Raw genomic sequence first — 26,982 nt, 5'->3', positions numbered from 1 at the left:
AATGCATCCTCACAAAGCTGGAAAACAGGCCTGGGTTTTTTTTTTGTTTTTGTTTTTGTTTTTTCTGAGCTCATGAAAAGTTGATTAGTTTGAAATGAGTGTTTCTCTCAGGATCATGACACAACACACACAGAGAATTATGCAATATATGTTATAGAATATGATGTACAGGGTGACACAAAAAAACGGGAACTTTTTAACAATCCAATAAAACCAAGAGTGATGGAAGAAACATATTTTATTCATAGTAATTGAAACCTTAAAACATGCCATTTAAGAAACAATGATGGAATTTTCATTTTTTAAAAATTACAGGGTGACCCAAAAAAACGGGAATTTTTGAAGTGCGTATTGGCAGACATGAGCAAGTGGCAGCACTGCGAGACAGTGACCTTGAGCAAGTAAACACACCCCCATTTTAGTGACCATTGGCAGCTGTGCGAGAATTGTTCGGTAACCATGTGATCTCAAGATTCGGTACTGTTCCCTGGCCCCCTAGATGGCCAGATTTGTCCGTTTGTGATTTTTTCTTGTGGGGCTATCTCAAGAGTAAAGTGTACACGACTCGACCAAGAACTCTGGATGAGTTAAAACAGAGAATTCAGGATGAAATTCACAGTATCCCAGCCGAGATGTTGCAGCGGTCAATGAGGAATCTCAACAGCAGATTTCAAGAATGCATTCGTACAGGAGGACGCCATCTACAGGAAGTAATTTTTTAAAAAATGAAAATTCCATCATTGTTTCTTAAATGGCATGTTTTAAGGTTTCAATTACTATGAATAAAATATCTTTCTTTCATCACTCTTGGTTTTATTGGATTGTTAAAAAGTTCCCGTTTTTTTGTGTCACCCTGCATTTCTGTAGATTAAACTCAGCTCAAGATATGAAATAAAATAAAATGCAACATACACATCAATGCAACAGTAAAATGAAATTAAAAACATCATACATTATAGCCAAACACTAACAATAGGACAATGACTACTTTCATTTTATGTACTATAAATACATTTAGCTGATAATACTTTTTAGCTGGACTTTTACATTGTGACAAATGAGCTTCCAACAAAGTCTTCTACTGTATATTCTACAGTTTAACTGGTCATGCTAGTGTGCTTGGGTGTATGTATAACTGACTATATGTAGTGACCTATTTATAGTTGGTGAAATGCAAACGCACATTCCCAAAACATGTTGACCAGCTAAGACTTTAAAGGCTGATGATAGGGTTAAAACGCACATGGGCTTGTGGATTGGTGGTGGACATTGACCTAAATAATAACAGAATTACATAAAAAGGTAGCGTTACGTGTTGTCACAAGTGTCAGTTCAAAGGAATACACTACTGACAAACTTTTTGACTAATAATGTTAACTATACCACAAAACTGTCACTGTATATGTAGTATTTCTACTTTCAAATATTAAAAAAATACGTAAAATTATCCATAGCATGTTTAGAATAAAGAGTTCTAAAATTTTGTCCAAGATGCCAATGTATAGAGTAGTAAACGTGAACTCCAACTACAGTCAGACCATCAGATTTATGTGACCACTAGAGGAAGTAATGAGTGACTGAGCCCATGGTGAGGAAAACAATGATCAGTTCCAAGGTTATTATCATTTACGACATGACGAAAACTACAACTGAAAAAATATTTTCGTCATCTGAAATAAATAAAAACTATAATTAAAAGAAAAAACAATAACTAACTGAAACTGTATTGTGTGCTTATCAAACTAACTAAAACGTATACAATTTATAAATAAAATTCCCTTTGTTTTCGTCTTTGTCAATGTTGGATTGATATGAAATCAATTTATTTTGCTCGAGCAATTTTAGCCGGTGGCATCATACAGCACTTTACAGTCTGTCACTTCTCGTCACTTGTCGATTAGAGACCATGCAAAATTCAGATTTGTATGTGCTTGAAGATAGATTCTGTTCATTTAAATGTTATTTTGTTTTTGTCTTAAATTGCTTTCTTTTGTTTTTATTTGTTTCTTTGTATGTTCTAAATAAATAAATAAATTCATACATACATACAAACATACATACATAAATACATAAATAAATAAATAAAGAGTCAGCTTCTCGTCCCCACTCTACCTGGAGACATGGAGACTAAAGCAACAAAGTCCTGTGTGGGATTTATTTGAATATGACAGCGAGAAAGATAAAAGATTTTTTTTTTTTTAAAAACTGAACGTAATACTAAAACTTTTTAGAAAAAAACTAATTAAAACTAGTAAACCTGCTCTAAAAACTAATTAAAACTAACTAAAAAATTACAGAAAAAAAGTCAAAACTAAATAAAACTAAACTATGATGAAAAATCCAAAACTATTATAACCTTGATCAGTACAAGAGAGAAACAAGACGGGAAGAGAAACTCTGTGAAAGAACTTTTAAAGTCAAAGAAAGTGATAAAGTGACAAAAGATAAAAGCACTTGTTTTCACCACTGGCCCCAGCTCTACATTTAAAAAAAAGGAGTTTGATGCGGAAATTGCAGCATTTCTATTACACAGGTGAGTTTGATTATGAGGTTTATGAAAGAATAAGATTATATGTGATGTTAATATTTTTGCTAAGTTCATCATTTAGACCAGGGGTGTCCAAATCTGGTCCTCGAGGGCCGGTATCCTGCATGGTTTAGGTATGTCCCTCTTCCAGCACATGCACCTGGAAGCCATTACATCGTTATCAGGCTTCTGCAGAGCTTAATGAGGAGCTGATCATTAATTGAACCAGGTGTGCTGGAAGAGGGAACTATCTAAAACATCGAGGACCAGGTTTGGACACCCCTGATTTAGACTACACTGTGATAGTTCTGATCTCTAGCTCAGCTACTGTCAACACAAACTGCACAGAAAACTGAGATAATTTGTGACTTTACTGTGTCTGTTTTCTGTCTAAAAACAGAGCTATAATGTAAACTATCAACTGACACATCAAGTGTTGATTGTAAGATAGTGTCATTTTGACTGACTGTCAAAATGACCAGATATGAGTTTTTGTTTGAGGAACAAAACTGGATAAAACGATGATTCAGATGTGATTCATTGACAGTTTTGGTTGTGCTAAGTTTGTTCTGGTAAATGACTTCTGATTACTGTTGAAACTTATAGCATCAATACCACATGTTACCCCTTTAAACTTAACTTAAAATAGTAAGTTTTAATAACATGATGCAATGTGTTTCATCAGTGACCTGTGCATGTCGGTAGTAACTAGTAACTAATGAAGTAATCTTTTTGATGTAACAGTAGAATATTCCAGACTGACAAATATAGCTGTGCTTTACAGTGAATTGAAAAGCAATCATACATTTTAGCATGATTCAGCAGTAGCCTACATGTTTCATTATTCAGTTCACTGTGTTGAGTCTCTAACATGGGGTATCATATCTTAGTGATGAGGTTCTGAATCTGGTCTTCCATGTTTAACACATTTGGTGAGCTCATAGGCTACATTAGTAAGCTACCTATTTATACATGATGGTCTGCACTGCAATAGCCCGGACTAATAACAGTCTGTGATAGAGCAGTGATGAGGTCACTCTGTACTTCAGCAAAAAGGAAAAGAAAAAAGAAAAAACTTGTCACGGCTTGTTATGCAACCTACACTTCCGGATGGATTACTAAAACCCACCTGTAACAGCTGATCCACTTATTAATTTGAATAAAAATCCTCTGACCCCTCTGCATCTGTGAGCAACTGTTTGTTCCTGAAAATGTAGGCCTATAGCTCAGTGGGAAAACATGTAATTATAAGATGAGCTTGTTAAGCATTTTCTTCACGGTTTATTAATAGAACTGCCTGGATCTATAGCCATCCACTCTAATGCATTTTTAATAGTTTTACACATTATAAGGAATTTGCTCTGCTCACATTCTTCACTGTATTAAAGAAAACAGGCTGGTGGGGGTACCTTAAGGCCAGGGTTGAGTGTGTTTTGGACAGGAGGATGTGCAGGATGTGATCTGTCTGTGGCAGTGTGACGACTGGGCTATAAATAGTCCGCATGGTCAAAAGAAAGGGACAAATAAATCCTCCCTCTCAGCCAAGGTAGTGGCAATCAGAGCACTCCGTCTGCTTCACTGTCTCTGGTAATCTCTGTGATGGAGACGAGGTCAGGCCCAGCCACAGTGTCCCAGTGTCCCCTGCAGGTGCACTGCCACAAGTTCATCAATCATCTACCAGCCTGTGTAAAAATGGATGTATACAATCAATCAGTAACCTCTTTGTACAGCTCACATGCAAATAATAATAATAATAATAATAATAATAATAATAATAATAATAATAATAATAATAATGGAATTAATTAGGATTATGGACACAGTAGCAGCATTCTGTCTGCAAAAGATGACGCTTGTTGTTACATAACTTTAAAATCCAGTCGATGAGTGCTATGACAGCTGCACCTAGAGACTTCAGATTGCATCTATCTCCTATAAATAGCACCTGTAGCATTAAGGCCACAAAGAAAAGCATTTAAAACGTTAACAGTGCCATCTACTGGTTATGGACATGCAACTGGGAGCGTTCATGAGTAGGCATTGTTTGCATCAGTTGCTGCTGTGTGACGGTGAAAGTCGTCATTTGTTAAATTAATTTCAGGTGCTATGGTTTTATAAATTGGTTACTTTTGAAACAAACTTGTAGTCAAGACAATTGTACCTCTCGAAAAAAAATTTTTATTGCACCCTGTCAGTTCACATGTTAGGAGCAAACTAATAAATTTTACAAATGAGTTTTATCTTTCTATATACTATAATATGTAATAATAATTGCACAATGGTGGGATTTTTTTTTTTTTTTTTTTTCAAGTAAAAAAGTTTGTGTCTCTACCAGGAACAGGGGCTGTGTGATTAGCACAGATTATATGCAGATTTGCCACAGTCATAAATCTACAGCTGTCCACAGTTTCACATTTTTATTTGTCACTTCAAAGCATTCTTTTGTACCTCTCCCAAGTTTACTGTTTAGCCCAGTGGACAAATGTCTTCTCTTATGGGGAAAAAAAAAAGGTTTTGTCACTTTTCACCTGTTTCCCAAATCACTGATCATCAAAATGGCTTTTCGATGCCTGGATATATGTCAATTGGCAGGGAGATTAATTCTTTCTAGGCTTCGGTAATTCTGTAGATTTTAATAAGACACAGAAGACGGCACTTAATGTCCTATACATTAGCACTGCAGGAGCTGTGGTGGGAAGTAAACTGAAATTCTCACTCTATCGTACCACTGTCCTGCAGCAGCTGGGAATGACCCCGTGAGTGACACTGCTTTTATCAGATTTTAATGTCCAGCTGTTTGCTATCTCTCATCTTGACGGCTGAGAAGTCAGGGGCACATTTTAGCATCAGCACATCGGGAGGAAGATCCACTATGTATATCACTGTAACAGCATTGTTGGTGTGCAAAACTCCAACTGGCACCTAAATAAAGACCATCTTTCTCAGCAAGAGGATCGTCTTAAAAAATCAGAGGTTTGAAAACTTCACAAATATGTAGACATCAAATTATTAACTATTCTGTCAGTATTTTCACATCTTTTGTGACATGATGCACCTGAGGCTACGTATAACTATATAAGAGTAATCCAAATATTGGAAAGAAGTGAAATATTCAGCAATGTCTCCTTTTTAGGACTGATGTGACATGAGGGAGGGTAATGAAACTTTTTTTTTGGATTGGAAATTTGTCTGGCACCAGCGAGGAGCATCTAACTCTGCAACATATGGTTTTAAAAGCATAAAAGTGGCATGTGTATGCAAATATTTAAATTCTTACAAGTTTACAATGTTAATGTTTCAGTGGGAGGAAGATACCCATAAGATGACTTTATCTAACACTTTTTTTTTTTTTTTTTCCTCACTATGTCTCAGTCACACACATTAGTACTGACAGAGACAGCAAAAGAGGGACAGTCCTATAAACAAGATGGGTGTAAACACAGGGTCAGGGTGCAGGTTTAGAGAGGGGTGGAGAATGAGGAGGTATGTGTGCAGGCATCTGCTTTCTCCATTTATGCATTCACTGCTTTGTCCTAACTTTTCCTCATCTTAATTTAATTTGTGGGAACCCCAGTCTAACACAGCCTCCCCAGTGAGAAATTATTTCTGCTGAGGTTACTGTAGCCTTCAAGAGGCTTAGGGACAGATCCAGCGGGATTACCCCCAGCAACGGCGAACAACCTACACCCAAAATCATCAGCATAGCTTCCACAACCTTTTCCCTCTCCCCTCTCTTTGTATCCAATGCCTTGAAATGTGAGACTAGCCTGGAAAGTTGCCTGGTGAGCATAACCCACATTCTTTCACAAGATCCCTACCTCCCTCCTTCAAAAAACAACAGTACCACTTCACAACAGTACTACTTTTACATTCACTAATGGTACAGATGATCCTTGTGAGTCACCTCCGTGCCCTGTATGACAGGTTTGGACAGATAGCAGTTCAGGACACTGACTCACTTAAATAGTCACACGCTGATCATGTATTTATCTAAGCAAAAATCTAATAACTCACCACAATATGAAATGAATGCAGTACTTGTGCTCTTGTAACCCTTTTTATCCCCACTAGCAATCTAGAGAAGCATTTATTGTCACACTCCTCAGTTTATGTGAATGCTGGAATGTACTGAGTTGGTGTCTGTCACAAAAACAGAATCACTGAGTACATCATGAACAGTTTTGTGGCCAAGCCTGCTGGCACTTTTCCATAACATATCCCTCACAGTCCTGTTTGTGGAATTTTCAACATACAGCGGAAATTACTCAGCTGTGACAGTGACAATCATAAAAGATTTATACATTCAAAAACAACTATACTTTCATCAATGTTAATGTGAGAAACTAAATTATTTTATGGAAACACAGTTTTAACAATTGTCTGAAATGTATATGCTACTAAATAATAGAACTAAGATTTATTAATTGCAAGATTTTTAATATATACAATATATCATGTCTCAAAGTCAGTGTTGAAGCATTAAACTTTTTATTTCTTATTTTATTAAGAAACGTAAATATTAAAAATTCTGAAACACCGCTTGTAGTTGAACGAAAAAAACACTAGATGGCAATATTCTACCACGTTTTTGAGTTAAATCAGTGGGTCTGATAATCGCCGTAGAAAAGCCACCAAACTGCAAATTCAGTGGAATCCAAAAGAATCCTACACGCTGTTAAGTTTGGAAAAGCTGCCTTTTCTCTGAAATGCGTATTTATTGACGTGTTATACGCCTATTGTTTTAAATGGAAAATGGCATTTTCATTCTGTAATGTCTGGTTTATCCTAAATGCGTTTATTAAAAAAAATAAAATAAAAATGTAATCGGCTGCATCAGTGATTTTTACTTCCAAGTACCATTTCCAAGCCAAACTGTTTACATCGGTTTCCTTTCGAAGATTTGTGATTGAATGCCTTGGCTTGTATGTTGGAGCACTTTGTAATTTAGTGTTTTGGTGTTAAAATGCTACATAAACTAGATGATATTTCTACTACTTAAACAGAACTGAGATCGTACAGGTACTTCAAATTACTTTCCCGTGGCCCTACTTTGCCCTGAGGTCATTGTGGTTGTCCCTTTTCTGCAGATTAAAGATGACTCATAAATAGGAATAAGCAATTGCTACCAAAGCTAAGTGAACAACACTTTAAAAATGCTGTAACTCCGCTATAAAGTTACGGTATCAGTTTCAAACCGGATACATATCTGAAATCGTTTGTAAATAATATCTACATTAATTATGACACGATGCGTAGTCAGCGATGCAATATTTAACACGATGCGTCTGTCACAAAACGATGCTGGGAAAAAGAACCAACCAATAAAGCTGTTACTGGACCTTTAAGCGCATTCGACCAATAGAGTTCCGTCTCTTACTGAGGTAAAGTATGGTGGCGGCAATGTTATGGAGTTTCCGCTGCTCCTCGCTTTCATGCCATCAGGTTAGGAAGCTAGCAAGATAGCTAAGCTAGCGTCACGCTAGGCCTTCAGCAGATCAGCAGCTACCCAGATCAAAAGCTGCTTTTCGGAAGGAGACAAATACCCCTTTATGAATCTGTATGAGAACAGTTAAATTCTCAGAAATATGGTGGTTCTCAAAATCCGAGACCAGGTAAGTGGTCATTGTATCAAAGCTGATCTAAGTTTATGCTAATGTTCGCTTGCTAACGTTGCTAACTATTACAGGATCGCCAGCGTAATGTAATTCGAGTCTTTCAAGCTATTTTGTGAAACGGAAGCATTGCATCAAATGTTTGAGAGGCCATAGACTGAACTGTCATCAATGAGACGTAAAATTGGTGGAATACTGTGGGGCGAATCACATATAAATTTAAGTTTTTCCCCGACAACAAGAGGAAACCTTTTAAATGAGACGCATGCTCAAGGGGTTGAAGAGTTCTATCAGCTAATGTTGCTGTGTTTATCTCCAGCAACTAGCCAGAGCCTACCTATAACGCCGCTACGAGCTATTAAGTTGTGACAAAACCGTACAAAGCTGTTGTACATGCCACCTGTGGGTGATCGTTTGTGATAATAATCAGTTATCTCTGAGATTTTGTGTGAGATGAGATGATAACCATCACAACCATAAAGCGATCTGTTGAGTGTGACGTTACTGTGCTGTGACAACTGAAGGTCTCTGTCATAAGCTAAATGTGATGTTAGCTTCTACAGCTGTGCGCTTTCATATGTTAATGTTAGCTACCTCACCTATGAGCTTTTTATATGTCACCGTTAACTACCTCAGCTGTGAGCTTTTATATCTGAATTTTAGGTATCTCAGCTGTGAGCTTTTATAGGTTAATGATAGCTACTTCAGCTGTGAGCTTTTATATGGAAATGTTAACTACCACAGTAGGGAGATATGCTATAACAGCAGCAGCAGTAACACTGACATGAATTAGTCAATACACCTGTAAATGTTACATCTGACTGACATTGTTCGATGTCAAAGGCTTTGCACCCTAATTGTTGCTTAACTTGTTTTTATGTTTTTATTTTATTTACAGTAGTGCCACGTTTAAGTTATGCCCTTTATTACCATTCTCTTGCTTTATTCCCCTCCTTCAAATATTAACGTGATATATTTTATATGACGTTTTGGATGAGTTCCCTCAAAGCATAAGGCATATTGTATATGCAGACAAACCATACTTAGTAATGGTTGATAAATTTGCAAGGGTACTTGCAATGTGAGAGTATGAGGTAGTGTGTCCTCTAACAATATTTACCACTTGCCACCTACTTGTGGAAACAAGAATAGCTTCTGTTATCATTTAAGGCTTGTGTTTTGCACATGCCTGCTATTCTTGTAACATATGTAAGTGCATGTGTCTTTTATTGTGTGCGTGCTTGAATGATCGTGTGCCTGGGCTCCTGTGAGCCAGTTGAGTTGCCAAAGAGCTGTCTCCATGGTGATGGTATTAACTAGGCTGGCTTGTATGAGGAGAGGAAGTGCACAATCGTGCAGCTAGAGAAGCATAGAAAATCTCCTACAGCAGGCGTTCAAGACTGGAAAACTGAAAACAACAAATTGCAGATTTGTCCTCCCTTTTTCTTTTTTTGGTGTCTGCACAGAAATGATTTAAATGAATCTGTGCAAGGGACACAAATGCCTTCTTGTTGGCCTGAATGTATCCCCAGTAACCTTACCCTCCATTGTGCCCTACGGATATTCACGGGCAATTTCAAATAAAAGAATGGGTGTCGTTGTCTTATGTTTTAGATGGTAACTGTAAGGTACTATGTTCAGTAATAAGCGTTCTTATCTTGCTTTGCATGAATACTTAATAAGTATCGATCCACCCACTGAAACATGTCATGAGATCAAAATTTATATAAGGGCATAAGTTATCTTGTCCCCTTATTTTTAGACTCCTTTAAAGGGAATAGTCTTACCCATGTACATTTGGAGTGTGGAATGTAGAATTTGTTGAAGCCTTTAAGACCAGGAGCAGAAAAAAGAATTTTTGTGTTGTATATGAAATGACACACACAATATGCCACACACAATACCAAACATTTCTGATAGCAAAGGATGAAAGCTAGATTCAACTTAACATGGGTGGATACTTGAATATGATCTGTAGATGACACAATGCATGCAAAGTAAATGTATTGTGGTCATGAAATTTTATAACCTACATGGCTGCACATTAGTTAATTAGCAAGCTGGGCAGCCCAGCCCAATGGGTTAATGAAGGATGTATACTACATCATTGTGACTGTAAGCCAGAAAAAATGTATCTCATGGGAATGATTGTAGTGCGCGAGATGGGCTGACGCTATTATAACTTTGGACACTATTTTTTTTTACCTTTACATGCACTTACCTCATCTTGCTGTTTTTGTGTTTATTTTTGGCTGTTTTGCTTCAGACTGTATTTCAGTCAGGTATGTGCCACTGAAGTCCCAGTAAAGCATGCTTTTAAGCCAGACAAACATCACAGCATATGATTTCAAAAGCCTCCAAGTCTTCACAGTCCATGACACATTATGAATAATGTCTTAACATTATCTTTTAAAGTTGAAATCACAGTTTTTTTATGACCTAAGATTTCTCACAGAGGAAACAAAGATGATACATTGCATTCCACCTGGAACTGTAATTCCTTTATGTAACTAAATTTCACAATCATTGCTTGGAAACGTTAGTAACTGGTTTTCCAAATTAATGACTAAACAGTTTTTTTTTTTTTTTGTTTTTTTTTTTTTACAAAAGTTGGGGGAGGGTTAGGTGTTTGTGTAGTCAGGAATGTTCCATCTGGCTCTTTCATGGGTAACTAGTTGCAGCCTTGGAATGGGATCCCCTACCCTTAATGCTTCCCATGCCAGCTCTCACAGGCAGTGGAAAACTGCCTGATCAGAGGCGATCTGCTGGTGTTATGCTGGATCAGATAGTGGAGTGCTGCATGGCTGGCCAGCATGATATAGCACAGTCCAACCAAGCCTTGCACACTTCAACACACTGTTCATGGCTTCACATTTGAGAAATGATTTAAACTGACTCATAAAGATGCAAAACAGATATACTTCATGCAAGTGATGATAATAGGCAGGTGTCTTTGGTTATATTATTATTGAAAGCTACTTAATTTTTACAGTAGTTTACTAGTAGTTTATAGTAGTTTTAGATCTTTTATTTTTAATTTTTTTAAAGCAGCATAAGACTTTCATCACAATTTCTTTTTCGAATTTGTAAAACCAAGTGATAGCCTAATTATCATTAATCCAGTAGTCTTTATGTGCTTATGCACCTGAATCACTTCCCTCACGGTGAACAACTTCAAAGATGACTCTATCATAGACATAGCCCGCTTGTTTACATAACAAATTTATCCAGTCCACCAGAGTTGTTTTAAAAAATTAGTATAATCGGTGGATGGAGGTAAAGGCGACATTTGGGTTCAGCACTCACAAAGAGAAAGCGAAATTGTTCCCGCGTGGAATTCCCATTCCCACAGTGCACTTAGTGACAAAATTTCCAAAAAGGCCCAAGTGACATTTCAACAAGTGGACTGTGTTTATGATGGAGTCATCTTCGAAGCTGTTCAGCGTGAAGGAAGTGATTCAGGTGCGTAAGCACGGAAAGACTAATGGATTAATGATAATTAGGCTATCACTTGGTTTTACAAATGAAAAAAAAAAAAAAAAATTGTGATAAAAGTCATACACTGCTCTAAGGTGACAGGAATCTATATATTTTCTGTGACCAGTAGCAGTTTTATGTCAGCACTGCTCAGAGGGGTGGAGCCACTTTATTACACTTTAAGAAGCTGGTGTAGGAATGGCTCAGGTCATAACAATCAGACACTCTTGGTGAAGGAGTTTGGGAGTTTTTCCTAAAGTTTAGGTCAGAAAGTATGCTTGATTCCAAATTTTTAGCCATCTGTTAGTCATTCTGGATGTGTTGAACCAGATGATTTTTTTTTTTTTTCATCCTTTGCCTACTGTTGAAGATGGAGATGTTTTAAAAACTTTAGATCAACTGAGGATGGACAGCATTCTTAAAAATAATCCTGGCGATGTTCTTCAGGACCTGCTTTACCCAGTTTCAGACCTCTCAGCACATCATTTGTTTGGAGCACACAACTGGATTGTGATATTTCTCTCTGTGCCATGGGATGGATATATTTTTTTGGCCTGTCAACAAACTGTAAACAAAAGCCAGAATTGGAAACTGGCTGTTCAGCATTGTCAGTGTAAATCCAGACAGCATGCCTCCATCATCCTCTGTTATGTGGAGTCATCATTCTGCTACAAATCCCATTCGAATGTCTTAATCAACCTGCTTTATTATGTAGCTTTTTTTTCTTCCAAGCCATGACCTTTTTAATCTTTCCGTGTGCCCATTAGTAGACTTTTAAGTCTGAATTTAAGCAGAAATATTATTGCGTAATACCTGAGCAGATGAATCGTGTGTGTATCGTGGTTCTTGAAGATGAGGATCCTGAAATATCTACATTCTCTGAGGTCTAAATGGTTATATTTTTTTCTCAATTTTGTTAATAGGGCATTTGTGCTGGCCGTTATAGTGATAGATCACTGCTAATGCACAAAAACCTGTACAAACTTAACTTGACTGTGATATTTTTCTTTCTTTCACAGCCTGCTTTGCTGAAAGCTATATTCAATGTGGACCCAGATGAAGTACGCTCGCTGATATTCAAAAAAGAGGATGTGAATGCACAGGTAATCCCAACAGTCCCCCTAATCGTTGCATCTGTTTCCACATATTCTTTTATATAAAAAATAAAAAATCAGTCCACCTCCAGCAGCACTGAAAATAAAACCTCTGGTGTATAATTATCCTTGAAAAGCTTCACACAAATCTTTTCGTTTAATAGTTGAGTGCAAAACAGCACATGGCCAAGATTTCCCTGTTCCCCCTGCATGATCTGGCTCTGCTTATTTTATTGCATTCCTCACTGTTTACTGCCAGGGTAGGGGTGTTTGTTTCAAAAATAAGGCCGGTTTGTACTTGCATATGTTTTAATGGTAGCTACTGAATTTGTTTTTACCCCCAATTTTGATGTATTTCCTTTACTTCCATTTTTCTGCCAATGTGCTGACAACAAACAGGAAAAAAGTCAAAGAGATACAATGTTGTAAGATAGAATAAGTCAGCTATTTTTATTTCTCTCCTCAATTGTAACAGGATAACGAGAAGCGAACTCCATTGCATGCTGCTGCTTACCTTGGAGATGCCGAAATTATAGAGCTGCTGATTCTTTCAGGTAATTTTCCCTCAAGAGGAGGGTTGGAGCTGATAAAAGTCAGTACTTTGAATTCTTTTCACCCTGGACATGGTATTTCACATGTCCTCCAGCTGCATTTCAAGGCAAACTGTATTAAGCGTATCAAAGTGAAGTACTTTAAATGTAATGTACCAACATTATGATAATAATAATGGATTAAATTTATATAGCACATTTCTATTTTTCGTACTCAAAGCACTTACATTGGATCCATTATTCATTCACTCCACATTCACACACTGGTGGTGGTAATATATAAATGATTGATATTGAGCAGGTATCAGGAAAGCTTATCGGGGAAACTTGACTTGAGTTGTGAAAGAACACTAATGTGAGTCATGTCATCCCAAATCTTGAAACATGATCTTTAATGACATATACTTTGCCAAGCCAGCATTTGGAATGCATGTCTACATCTGTTTTTTCTTATATTTACTCATATGGGGATATGAGTGAACTGTTTTATAACTGTCAAAAAGACATTATTCATTCTGTTAGAAATGTTGCACTTGATCTCATAAACAGCATGACCTTAAACACTCTGACAGTCTGTGTTCTCTGACTTTGTAGGTGCCAGAGTAAATGCCAAAGACAACAAGTGGCTCACTCCTCTGCACCGAGCAGTGGCCTCCTGCAGTGAGGTAAGTGTTTGAATGATTCTCTGGTTCTCTATAAAAACATGCACTGTTTTAAATATCTAAATGGTGAACTACTCTTAACTTATCTGTCATCTTGCAGGAGGCAGTCCAGGTATTGCTGAAACACTCTGCAGACGTAAATGCCCGAGACAAGAACTGGCAGACCCCACTTCACATTGCTGCAGCCAATAAGGCTGTCCGATGTGCCGAAGCACTTGTCCCACTGCTCAGTAATGTGAATGTGTCAGATAGAGCAGGGCGGACTGCACTGCATCATGCAGCCTTCAGCGGTCACCTAGAGGTAACATTAAAAAAATGTACCATTTGATTCAGCTTTGACCTATAGTCTAGTTATTATCACGAGGAAGAGCTTTAGTCCATTTAGTATTGATTTAGTTTTACCTTAATGCAAAAAAAATACTTAACATCAAATATTGATTTCTGTAATAGGTACCTGCATTGATGCTGATTCTGTACATGCACACACAGCCTTGTTCGTGTTGTGTTTTAGAACTTAGGATACTTGTATTGAATTTTTTATAGACAGTACATAGAGGTGATTCTCTCCAGAGAATCTGTTCCACACAGTTTTCAGATCAACTAGCCAGGCTTAATTGTGGTCTTTACACGGTTGTTGAAGCTCTTGATCTTACTGAAAGGAAGTATGCCTGTTTGCCTCATAAATATGTAAACACAATGGGCATTGTATGTACAGTTTGCAATGCGGAACAGCTGAACAAAAGGATTTAGTGTAGAGTGAAAAATTTCCACATCCACATATAGGTCTGTTGACTGCCTTTTGTTGCAGCTGTGCAACATCAGAACCATGACACATCATTAATATACATACTTAGCTCCATATGCTCATGCATTAGTAAGAGAAACAAAGGGTTAGTATTGAAAATGATAGAAAGGTTGTTTAACATTGGCTGTTTCACCCATGATTATTTTGCATTTATTTATTACAATTTTTTTTGGCATTGTATACAATGAAATGTATATTCTTTTATCATCAAATTAGTTAGTCATTTATTTTTATGCGTGGTAGTCGCACACTGCAGCCAAAACCGTCAATATATTTTAGAATCAGAATACTTTATTAATCACAGGGGGAAATTATTGAAAAGAGAATAGACATGTAACTAAGCTGCAATGTAGATGATTGTCTTTTTTTCCCCGCACGAATGCTAACTTTTTGAATGTCACTGCTGGCTGCCAGTCATAAAATGTAGTCACCAGTTCACGTAAACTGGTAGTAATGTCTCTGCTCGTAGCTGCTTTCATGTAAATGGTTCTTAAATACTGTGATGTCACATGGCCAAAGCCATTTGAACTTGTACATAGGCTGTTGCATTGGCTCTGTTTATGCACTTGGATGCTAAACATCTGCTGTCCCAACATACATATATACCCAGTGGTTTTCTGTTTGGTTTCTGGCATCTTTCCAAAATGCTTTTTTCTTTTTTCCCCTCTTTTTTTAGATGGTGAGGCTCCTGCTCTCCAGAGGAGCAAATATCAATGCCTTTGACAAAAAGGACCGTCGTGCAATCCACTGGGCAGCCTACATGGGTAATAAACCAATCATGCAGATTTCATTTCATTAGATTAATGTCCTGGCAGCTTCAGGAGTTCCTCATCCTGCAGTTTTCAGAGCAGAATTCCCATTTTGCCTCTTGTCTTTTAACTGCCTGTCAGTTTTGTGGAAGGCTCCATTTTATGCTTTTGCATTTAGAATAGCAAGTTAAGTACAATGACAGCTGCTCATTTAATAATGACCTCAGTAAGCAAATTGTACTAGGATCAATCATTTGAAATGTGTTCGTATCACTATGAGCATTAATTAAAAATCATTTTAACTCGCTGAACAAAAGCCAAAAAATTACTAAATTAAATATTTGACATTTTGAAAGCACCTTGTAAAAAAAATTTCTTTTTGTCTTTAGGACACATAGAAGTTGTGAAGCTGCTGGCATCTCATGGAGCTGAGGTGGCCTGTAAGGATAAGAAATCTTACACTCCTCTACATGCAGCAGCCTCCAGTGGAATGATCAGCGTTGTCAAATACCTCCTGGATCTGGGGGTGGATGTGAGTTCCTCCTACATTCACAGTCCTTTTACTGTAGACTCTACTTAGGCCTGTTCTCTGGTGCTTCACATGTTTTAGAGAAATGAATTAACAGGTTCCCATACTGTGTGCTATTGAAGTGCAAGATGAGATGTATCAAAGACTAATATAATAGAACCTGGTCTGAAAAGGGTAGAGTCATAAGTACCTTCCATTTCTCCTGCATTTTAGATCAATGAGCCTAATGCTTATGGCAACACACCCCTTCACGTGGCCTGCTACAACGGTCAGGACGTGGTGGTGAATGAGCTGATCGAATGTGGAGCAAACGTCAACCAGGTGAACGAGAAGGGCTTCGCACCGCTCCATTTTACCGCTGCCTCACGCCATGGGGCGCTCTGTCTGGAGCTCTTAGTGTGCAATGGAGCTGATGTCAATATCAAGGTGAGTAAAACATGTTTCTTTGTACATTTTATAATGATAAGATTCAAGTATGTGTCTATTAAAAAATATTACTATTAGAGCATTGAATATTTGTGTTTCAGAAGTTAAATGTATTTTAAAGTTCTTTGTCAGATACCAACTTATTTTTTGTTGGACATTTTTGTTTCATGCATGTGTAAGTTGCATTATGACATGATCTTGTCTTTTATTTTCCCAGAGCAAAGATGGTAAAACTCCACTCCACATGACGGCCATTCACGGGAGGTTTTCTAGGTCTCAAGCAATCATTGAGAATGGTGAGCTCCCCTGAAAATTGGGCCTTGTTGACTTTGTCCGTAAACAGTAAAAGTAAAACTGCTGCTTAGTGTAATGCTGCCTAAGTGCTAACTTTGTTTTTTTTTTTTCTCTCTAAAGGCGCTGAGATTGACTGTGAAGATAAAAATGGAAATACACCACTGCACATTGCAGCTCGATACGGACACGAGCTCCTGATTAACACACTCATCACCAACAGAGCTGACACAGCTAAGTAAGTCAAACTGTTCCTGTCTGTCGTTTATCAGCAACAGTTTCAACTTAATGCTGATGGAAACATGATATTTTCATGCTTCTTTTTTAATAATATTAATTAACATCTGTAGACTGTAATAAGCTGTAAAATTGACAAAATCCTCTATCCTTAGACCTTTACAAACAAACACTTTAAAAGTACAAAAGAAAAGAGGCTTAAGAAAATAAAAATATGTGGATGGTCAGAATGTGGGTGACACAAATTCATGTTATTGTGTTCAGACGAGGTATCCATGGTATGTTCCCGCTGCATTTGGCGGCTCTAAGTGGATTCTCAGACTGTTGCCGAAAGCTCCTATCATCAGGTGAGCAAATCTTGTATACTGCACAAAATAACATCAATCTCATGGTTGAATTGTTCATGTATTGCATTTTAATATACAACATTATTCACAAAGTGTGTCACTATGATATTCAGAATTATTTGTCATAACATTCCTGTTGTAAAGCAGTCCACAGTGTATATAGCCATGCATATTGCTGATAATCTTTTACTTTGGTTCAGGTTTCGATATTGATACTCCTGATGACTTTGGAAGGACCTGTTTACATGCTGCAGCTGCTGGAGGGTGAGTGTAGAACAGCAGAATACCATGTTCTTTTATTATTCTTAAATACTAGTCATCAGTAACCATATCATTCTATTCCTCACTGTATCCTCTTGAAATTTCTCTAACCTTTTAGAAACCTGGAATGTCTCAATCTTCTCCTCAACACGGGGGCGGACTTCAACCGAAAAGACAGTTTTGGCAGGTTTGTAGCACATAATGGTGAATCAAATCCAGACTTTGTGTTCTCAGGTTCACAGTCAGATTTGAAACGTGGACTGTGGTCTGTTTGCTTTTCTAGGACCCCTCTGCACTATGCTGCTGCCAACTGTAACTACCAGTGCCTGTTTGCTCTGGTAGGCTCTGGGGCCAGCGTCAATGACCTAGACGAGCGGGGCTGCACTCCACTCCATTACGCCGCCGCCTCGGACACAGATGGAAAGTCAGTGATGCTTTGATTCCTTTTCATTAAGGAAATGTTTTCTGTGTGGGTTTGTGTGGTGTAAAAGCTAACTTGCATCTTTGGTCATGCTGACTAATAGTTTGAGACTTGAAAGAAGATCTTGTTTCCTTGACTACAGCATCTCTGTTGTGTGTGCAGGTGCCTGGAATATTTACTGAGAAATGATGCAAATCCAGGGATTCGGGACAATCAGGGCTACAATGCGGTGCACTATGCCTCGGCATATGGACATCGCCTCTGTCTGGAGCTGGTCAGAATTATAGCTTGTATAAAATTTAATCATCTGTTACCTTTTTAATATTGTTACAATGTTTAATCTATTGCCACTTCTGCTTTTTACCTCCAGATTGCAAGTGAAACACCTCTAGATGTGGTGAGTTGAATTTGTACTGTCCCCAGAGCATGTTTTTTGTGTATAAAGTATACAATGTACAGTGTAGTTCCATAGAAGAGCTACAGAGGGGACGCAAGTAATTATATCTTGAGATTCTAAGTGGTGTATTTTGTTTGTTCAGCTAATGGAAACCTCAGGGACAGACATCTTGAATGACTCAGATGTTCGAGCCCCCGTCAGCCCCCTGCACCTCGCTGTGAGTAGTATGCAGCACTTTATCATCCCACTTATTTTTATCCTTGTATGTGTTAATTTGATCATCATTACTGGTGATTTAATCCTTCAGGCATACCACGGTCACCATCATGCAATGGAGGTACTAGTCCAATCTCTGCTGGATCTGGATGTGAGAAACGGCCAAGGGCGAACACCCCTGGACCTGGCGGCCTTTAAGGGTCATGTCGAGTGTGTGGATGTTCTCATCAACCAGGGAGCCTCCATCCTGGTCAAAGACTTCACCTTGAAACGAACCCCCATTCATGCTGCAGGTATGGGTACTGGAGTTGGTGGTGCACTTTAAGTGTGATCACATGACAAATTCACAAAATAATTATGAAGCATTTGCTGATTTACTTCCCACAGCTACAAACGGTCACTCAGAATGTTTGCGTTTGCTGATTGGAAACGCTGATCTTCAAAGCGCAGTAGACATTCAAGATGGGAATGGACAGTAAGAAAAATTTAAGTGGATTTGTTTAAGTTATGGTCAGTTACATTACTGCTTTTGCTGATGCTATGTGTGTGATTTTTCTTTTAGGACCCCTCTGATGCTGTCTGTTCTCAGTGGACACACAGATAGTGTTTACTCTCTTCTTAACAAGGGAGCCAGTGTCGAAGCCAAAGACAAATGGGGCAGGACGGCCCTGCATAGAGGAGTAAGCATATTACCATTAATGCATTATCTCACACAGACGGGTTGTTGTAGGTCATTGTTAGTTATCATACACTGTGTAATTGCTCATATTTTGACATTGCAACTTTACCTATAATCACTTGCATACAGGCTTCTTTTATGTGGAAGGAATAAACTCCCTGGTACTGATACAGGGGTCAGATCTGATAAAATCTGAAATTTGTTGGAATAATTATCCCGCCCTCCAAGGTGAGGCAAGTGGTGTTGTATTTGGTTTGGTTTATTTGTTTGTTTGTTTGTTTCTTTCTTTGTTAACACTCTAGCAGCAGAACTATTGGTTGAATTCATACCAAACTGAGTTTATAGATTGCCAGTGACCCAGAATAGATGTGATTACATCTTGGGGAAAGTAGGTCAAAGTTCAAATTTTTATGAATTTTTAAAATCTTTTTTCCTCCCTGTTACTTATAATGGGCAAAATTTCACATGTCTATAAAAACATAAATTTTGTTTCACTTTACTTCAGACTTGGCACATATAAAGTGGCCATTGATATGCTGACATCGCCACATGCATAGACATGATGACATCAGCTGGATACCAAAATAAGCTGCAATACGTGTGAGGGGCAGGATTTGTTGTGCATAGCACCACTTATTTCTCTTTTTTTCTGGACTCCAGGCAGTGACTGGCCACGAGGAATGTGTGGAGGCCTTGCTTCAGCACAGCGCCAACTTCCTGGTGCGGGACTGTAAAGGACGCACACCGATCCACCTGGCAGCAGCATGTGGACACTTTGGGGTATTGGGAAGCCTGCTGCATGCTGCCCAATCAGTGGAAACACTCCCTGTCTTAACAGACAACCAAGGCTACACCCCACTGCACTGGGCCTGCTACAATGGTACACAGACTAGGGTTTTAAGAGATCTTAAAAACAGCTCATAGATGTGGGATTGCAATATTCTTGTGACGTTTTGATCCAATTTAGTAGCTCACGGAGGTGTTCTGAAATACAGGCATGCTGCTTACATTGTTTAAAGAGGCACCGAAACAAGTTACGTAGAAAAGGCATGCACATTTAGGTTTTTCATAGTCTGTGCTATGAAAAAATTTATTTTGATGAAGATAAATGTCATCCAGGTGCTTAATTATCTTAATATAACTTCTTTTTTTTCTTTTAATTAATTTGTATTTTCTATTCAGGTCACGATACATGTGTGGAGGCCCTGCTGGAGCAAGAGGTTTTTCACAAGGCTGTAGGCAACACATTCAGCCCCCTCCACTGTGCTGTGTAAGACCCTGTGCTGCCATCTGTTTTATTTTGTGAGAAAATGACCTGTAATTCATTAAATAATTATATTTTTTTACCCTTACAGGATACATGACAATGAAGGTGCTGCTGAGATGCTGATAGACACTCTGGGCCCTGCGATTGTCAATGCCAAAGATACTAAAAACAGGTATATACAGTTACAGTTATAGCCAAATGTGTTGGGATTGTAGCATTTTTTTTTCCTTCAGAAACACACTATATCTGCCAGAAAGTTGTGAAATGAATATATCTTTTGATATCCATATATTTCTTTGGTTTTCAAAAGTCCAAAACAAAAAAAAGACATAACACTGAATCCTATCTTATTTAATTTGAACAATATTATTAGTATCACTTTAGAAGCAGCAGGTAATTCACTTTCAGCTCATTAGGTTAAACACAGGTGAGTCACAAGTGGCTACAGTGATATAATCCCTCATTCAACCAGTTTAACTGCATCAGATTCTTCATTCTGGTGTTTTGTTTCACTCCATTTATTGTTTGGTGAAAGCACTGGCCCATGTTGACTGAGATGATCAAAAAAAACAAGAGAAGTGCAGTAAAGACAGTGACTATGAGTCCACTTCCAGGCAGCTTGACGTTCCCATGACAGTGCTTAAGGTCACTAAAATTGAGGGCTTTACAAAGTGAATATGTTTTACATAACTACAGATTGTGTTTATTTGTGTAGACAGAGAAAACGAAGAGATGAGAAAATGTTCCTTTGCTTAACTGAAAATGTTTATGCCTGAAACATCAAATGAGTGTATTACCTGTAGTAAATCCTGGTCAGCACAGACACATGTACCAGTGTTGAGGTAAAATCTATATAATATAAACGATACAATTCAACAACCAAAACCAACACTTTTAATGTAACTTGAATTTATAACGTACCATATTGGGTGTTAGATGTTTTTGTGTTCTAGTGTGAACAAGGATATTTTGTAAAATTGTGTGAAGAGATTTTTCTTTTTAATGTAGGGGCAAAATACCTGTTTAAATTTAATGACCCCCATTAGTGGACAGTCCATAAGACCTCTGTAAACTGATTTAGTTTGATGTCTGTGTAAGTTCTCATTTGCCCAGATCATCATTCTTCTTGATAGTTCTTGTAGGTTCTTGTAGGAAAACTGGTCCCAGATTTAGCAGTGGTTGGTAGTGTGAATAAGGGTATTACAGATTTCAGTTTTTTTCAGATCGACTTATCTGTTAATGTCGAAGTCGAGTCGACAAGTCGTTTGATGTCATCACATTGACAGTGGAGCAACAGACACACATCTGTTCAACAATGAGCAACTTGTATTAAAGTTCACTGTAACATTAACAATGTACAGTAAAGTGCAGAATAAAAAACTGGCAAGACGAGCATCAACAGTCCTCAGACATTTCAACCAAACAAAATATAGGCTAACACCTTGAATTTTCTTTTAAATTTAAGTACACAACATAAAGTGGCAAAAGCTTAAGACAGCAGCAGCAGCAGCAGCATGCAGGTCCACAGCATGTTTGAGAAAAGAGCACATTAATGAAATAAATTAACAGAATAATCAAAGCACACTGGCTTTCAAAATTAATATTCAATACTGGTCTTGCGTGCATGGTTCACAGAACATTACTTAGAAGACAGTTTTCTTTGTAAAATAAATGGAAATTAAAGCCTTCAGAACCACAAACCGGCACCACTCAGAAACCAACTTCAGCTTGCAATAAAGATTTAATTAAATTCGAAACTCACCAGCCTCTGAAAATTAAGGGTAAATTAATGAATCCCTCTTGCTGTAATATTCTTAGATCACAATTAACGCATGACTTGTTGACTTCTCCAAAGTTACGTCAACTTGCGCCACAGATGTCGACACATCTACAAACTGGCTTTTCTGTTAATGCCCTAGTGTGAGTGGTAGAGAAAGTGCAACTACCAAAGGCATACACACTGAACTTTAATATGAAGATACGTCAGTTCCACTTTACACATCCATCACTTTTAGAGTGAAAGTAGCTCCATGGAAGGAGGCCCAGGAGGACTCCACTAGAGAAAGAAAAACATTAAAAAAAGGCATGCAGTTTGACAACAACAGTCCTAGGAAATAAATCTTTCTGTTAGATGAGTCTAAAGCGTTTTTTTTTTTGGCAAGTTACATAAACTCTATGTTCACAGTTAAAAAAGCAACTTTGAAAGTAAAGAACCACAATTTAATGTTGGTATTTAGACATTTTAATACCACAAATTGCTTTCTCATGCAAATGTTCCAAAACATCGAGGTGGTGAAACATTTGAAGGAGGATAATGGATGGAGCTAGACCTGTCTACATCTAGTGGAGTGTGAAGATTGAACTGGTTGTATGAGACTATACAGACTACAGTTAAGAGTGAAGCATAGAAGTGGTATTACAGTACATGTTGGTGCAGTTATGTGTGCGGCAGATTAAAGGCTCCCTGTAATAACTGGCCATTAAAAAGGGAATAAACAATTATGGATACCAGTTATTTTCCAAACCCAAGCTGTTTCACAGACAAATTGTGCATCCTTTTGTTGTGGAGGGGTAACAGTGTGCATTTCAGTTGAAGCAATAATTGTAGTCTTGAGAGTTTTTTTTTTTTTTTTTTTTTTTAATTACACCTCATCTACAGAAACTGAATTTAAAAGTTTGTGATGAGAAGAAAAAAAAGTCTTGTTTTGCTGTTACTTGTGCAGGACCCCTCTACATGCAGCAGCCTTTACTGACCATGTAGAGTGTCTCCAGCTGCTGCTGAGCCACAACGCTCAGGTTAATGGCATCGACGCTGCAGGGAAGACCCCACTAATGATGGCTGCTGAGAATGGCCAGACCAATGCTGTCGGTAAGAACACCTCTCTCCTTTAACCCCCAGGCCAGAAAATGTCACAGTACAACCCTAATCTTGTACTGTTGTTGTATTGGATTAAATTATGAGTTGATCTTGGTTTGCCACCTTTCTAATGTTATCTTAGAGCTGCTGGTGAGCAGTGCAAAAGCAGACCTCACTCTGCAGGATGCAGTGAAGAACACGGCACTTCATCTGGCCTGCAGTAAGGTGTGTACCATCGGATGGTGTCTCTTCTTTAGTTGTACAACAGTAACAAAACAGATACTTGCAGGAATATGTTCAAATACCGATGACCTAAATGTAATACCAATAGTGTGTTATTTAGTGTTTTTCTTTTTTTTCTTTTTTTTTTTAATTCTCTGTATTGAGTTTTTTCATATAGTAACAAAGACGTGTTCATATACAATCATTGTGCTCAATGCAAAGAAAAATGAGAACACGCAGTAAAACAAAAAGCACACAAACAACAGTAAACAATGAGCATCAAAAACCAAACTGAGGACATCATATATCGCCAATCCTAAGTTGTTTACACATTTGCATTATTAAAATAATCAATGAAAGGTTGCCATGTTAAGTGGAATGCATTTAATTTCCCTTTTAATGAAAATTTTATTTTTTCCAGTTGTAAATGTTTCATTACTTCTCTCATTAAGGCTGAATGGGCGGGGGGAGTAGTGTTTTTTTTTTTTGTTTTTTTTTTTAAACAAATACTGTATTTTTGTTTTCCACAGGGACATGAAACCAGTGCCTTGTTGATATTAGAGAAGATTACAGACAGAAACCTCATCAACGCCACTAACTCCGCCTTACAGACGTATGTATCACTTGTTACATTAGTATCATGTCTCTTGCAGCATCTGTATATGAATTGGCAGTTTTTGTTAGAGCATTGTGGGAGTTTGAGTTACTAATGTTGAAATGGTGTAAAATATTGACTGGCCTTTGCGTACATCCATCTTTAATTTTTTTTGCTAGGCCTTTGCACGTTGCTGCAAGAAATGGTCTGACTGTGGTGGTGCAAGAGCTGCTTGCAAAAGGAGCCAGTGTGCTTGCAGTTGATGAAAACGGTAAATTAACTATAACGCTTTTCTTATTTTATATACAATTCGTTTTTATAATCTTTGGATTTAACTATATGCCTAACGGATATAATTGACCCAGCCCTTAATCCTACTGGAATAAATTGGGTTATAGAATGTTTTTGGTCATGATTGTCAGATCCCAATATTCACATTTTTACGATTATGCCTATTAGTATGTTAATGAATTCTATAAAATAAATGGATTGATCTCCCATAAAAAACCTGATCTGAGAGGTTTAATGTCAAATATGAGTAATAGTTAAACAAGGAAACAAAAAACATTATTTATTTAGTTATTTATTGGCACTTACAGGTAGGAACTCTTCAATTTAAGGTGAAAACCAGAATTGTTGAAATATTGAATTGTCAATGCTTTATACATTTTTAACATTTCAAGAGATTATGTTGAAGCGACTCTAAAATAATACAGCCTATTTGGGATACTATATAAATGTTATATGATGCTACAGGCTAAAACAATGGCGCTCTGTCACTGTTTTAGGTTACACCCCCGCCTTGGCTTGTGCCCCCAACAAAGATGTGGCAGACTGCCTAGCCCTCATCCTGGCCACCATGATGCCTGTGTCCCCCTGTACCCCTGCACCCACCCTCCCTTTTAGTGCCATTAATCACTACACCACTAGCCCCTCCAAGAGCGTCACCTTCGATAGCTTGCCAGTGCTGCGCAGTGAGCACAGCTCGTACTGCAGTTTCAACAACATCAGCCATCACGACGGCTTCTACAAGGACGAGGAGCTCAACGACTCTGATTCAGAGACGTACTGAGGGATGGGAGGAAGCTAGAAATGCATAAACACACACACACACACACTGTGTCTTAAAAATCACCCACCGCCAGCTTGGGAGGGCAGAAGAAAGATAAGCCCACACAGGAGCCTTAAGAGTCCCCCCCTTCCCCACCCAGGAGAGCACAAGAGAGGGAGGAGGTGCAGCAGGCTGGCCCACACTCATCCCGACCTCATCCAGCACCGGGGCGTCCTTTCAGCCGATACTGGACTCAACGGCTGCTGCTTTACCAACACTGGCTCCCTGAGTGCTAAAAATTGTACTTGGTGGGCGGACAGCAACCTTTTGAAGGCAATAATGAGCCGAACAGAGACGGTAGCACAGATAAACGGACAGGGACCAAAAGAATGCATTTTAACCCAGATTTGACTGTGTGAATGAGTTTGAGAATCTTTGGGTTGATCCGTTCAGGGGGTTGAAAGAGCCAGGTTTCTTTTTTTTGAAATACTTATGAGGTTTGAAGGTTGATATCCACTCACTACAACCATCAGAATGCACTTGTCCTTCACTTCTGTAAGTCATAAAAGGGGAAAATCATTTATTTTTTGGGATGAAAGATTTTAATATACCCTTCTTAATGTCTTAAACTCTTTGTCCTCCAGAAAAAATTCAAATTTACTGACGTGAATCATTAAAAAATAAAACTGTCCTCCAGGTTATTTTTAAGTTGATCACACTCACCTTTGTAAATTGACCTGTCCATTTTGCTTTAGTCTTTCAAGAATAAATTATTTGTGTACTTTTGGTTCCTATTTATGTGTTCATTTTGTGCCTTCATTAGTTACTGAGAACATATGGGTTTGTAGAGGCAGCTGTGAAACTACAGTGATGCGCACTCGGTAAATAACAAAACACTTGTGAGAAGCACTGATCGAATACTGAGGTATGTGAGGAGAAGCACTGTAAACCAATGATGGGACAGCGTTTGAGTTTTGTTTTTTTTTTTTCTGTTTGAATGATATTTTTGCTCCTATATTAGTCAATGTTTGTTGACAGGTTTTGTTTGCTTTAACTTCAAAAAGAAAACCACTCAAATCCTTCATGATTCAGAACTTCCCAGATCTTGTCTGTTGGAAAATTCTTTTAACTGGAAGTATGTACAATACATTTGCTAGCTTCATTAGAATGGAAAAGGTTTTCTCTTTTCCTTGATTTTTGGGGGTTGAAACTAGCATGTATATAGAAATGACTGTGAATTCAAAGCTCCAATGAATTCTTTCAGTACTGAGATTGCTGTATATTTTATGAGTAATAAAGAAATGAGTAATTTAATAATGAACATGTCTAATGGAGTGTTGATTTAATCCTGTCAAATTCATGAACAGATAGATACACTGTGGACAAAATTACAGGACACGATTCATATGTTTCATTGTTAATAATGCTGACATGTTTTTTTTGTTTGTTTTTTTAAAAATAATTTTACATTGTAATAACTTGCCTTCTATCAACCCTGTAATTTTGTTTACATTGGCATCTGAAGCACTTACAAAATGGTTTGGAGTTTGCTTTTACATAATGTTGATTTTTTTTTTAATCACTATATATATATATGTATATTTATTGTTTAAGTTCTACCTCTAACGCTCACATTCTGACCATAAATAATCATTTTAAACCACAAGTAACTGGGTTCTTCAGCTCTCATCAGGAAGACAAAAAATCAG

At 37.8% G+C, this 26,982-nt stretch overlaps 1 protein-coding gene across 1 annotated transcript; it reads left to right on the top strand.

Annotated features, from left to right (window-relative positions):
• The first annotated feature begins 7,915 nt into the window (after positions 1–7,915).
• Positions 7,916–26,594, top strand: ankrd28b (ankyrin repeat domain 28b). The gene is made up of 28 exons (XM_030158112.1): positions 7,916–8,139; positions 12,636–12,719; positions 13,186–13,264; positions 13,856–13,926; positions 14,024–14,224; positions 15,405–15,492; positions 15,867–16,009; positions 16,220–16,432; positions 16,650–16,728; positions 16,847–16,961; positions 17,225–17,307; positions 17,508–17,571; positions 17,687–17,755; positions 17,852–17,992; positions 18,152–18,263; positions 18,360–18,386; positions 18,529–18,603; positions 18,694–18,895; positions 18,990–19,077; positions 19,165–19,282; positions 19,942–20,161; positions 20,464–20,551; positions 20,637–20,720; positions 23,272–23,417; positions 23,548–23,630; positions 24,158–24,240; positions 24,402–24,493; positions 25,011–26,594. Exons 1-28 carry the CDS (start codon positions 8,113–8,115, stop codon positions 25,292–25,294), a joined length of 3,159 nt encoding a protein of 1,052 aa, XP_030013972.1. The 5' UTR covers positions 7,916–8,112; the 3' UTR covers positions 25,295–26,594.
• The last annotated feature ends 388 nt before the right edge of the window (positions 26,595–26,982 follow it).

This window comes from Sphaeramia orbicularis, chromosome 16 (genome assembly GCF_902148855.1).
Source record: "Sphaeramia orbicularis chromosome 16, fSphaOr1.1, whole genome shotgun sequence".
Classification (NCBI taxonomy): Eukaryota; Metazoa; Chordata; class Actinopteri; order Kurtiformes; family Apogonidae; genus Sphaeramia; species Sphaeramia orbicularis.
Note: the sequence above shows the minus strand (reverse complement) of the source record. Positions and strands in the feature narration are given on the sequence as shown.

Bases quoted from the DNA above. Each gene is read 5' to 3' on its own strand.
- ankrd28b (XM_030158112.1), top strand. From the start codon at position 8,113: ATGGTGGTTCTCAAAATCCGAGACCAG. The intron at 14,225-15,404 runs GTAACATTAAAA...CTCTTTTTTTAG, and splicing joins CCTTCAGCGGTCACCTAGAG to ATGGTGAGGCTCCTGCTCTC. The intron at 19,283-19,941 runs GTAAGCATATTA...TCTGGACTCCAG, and splicing joins GGACGGCCCTGCATAGAGGA to GCAGTGACTGGCCACGAGGA.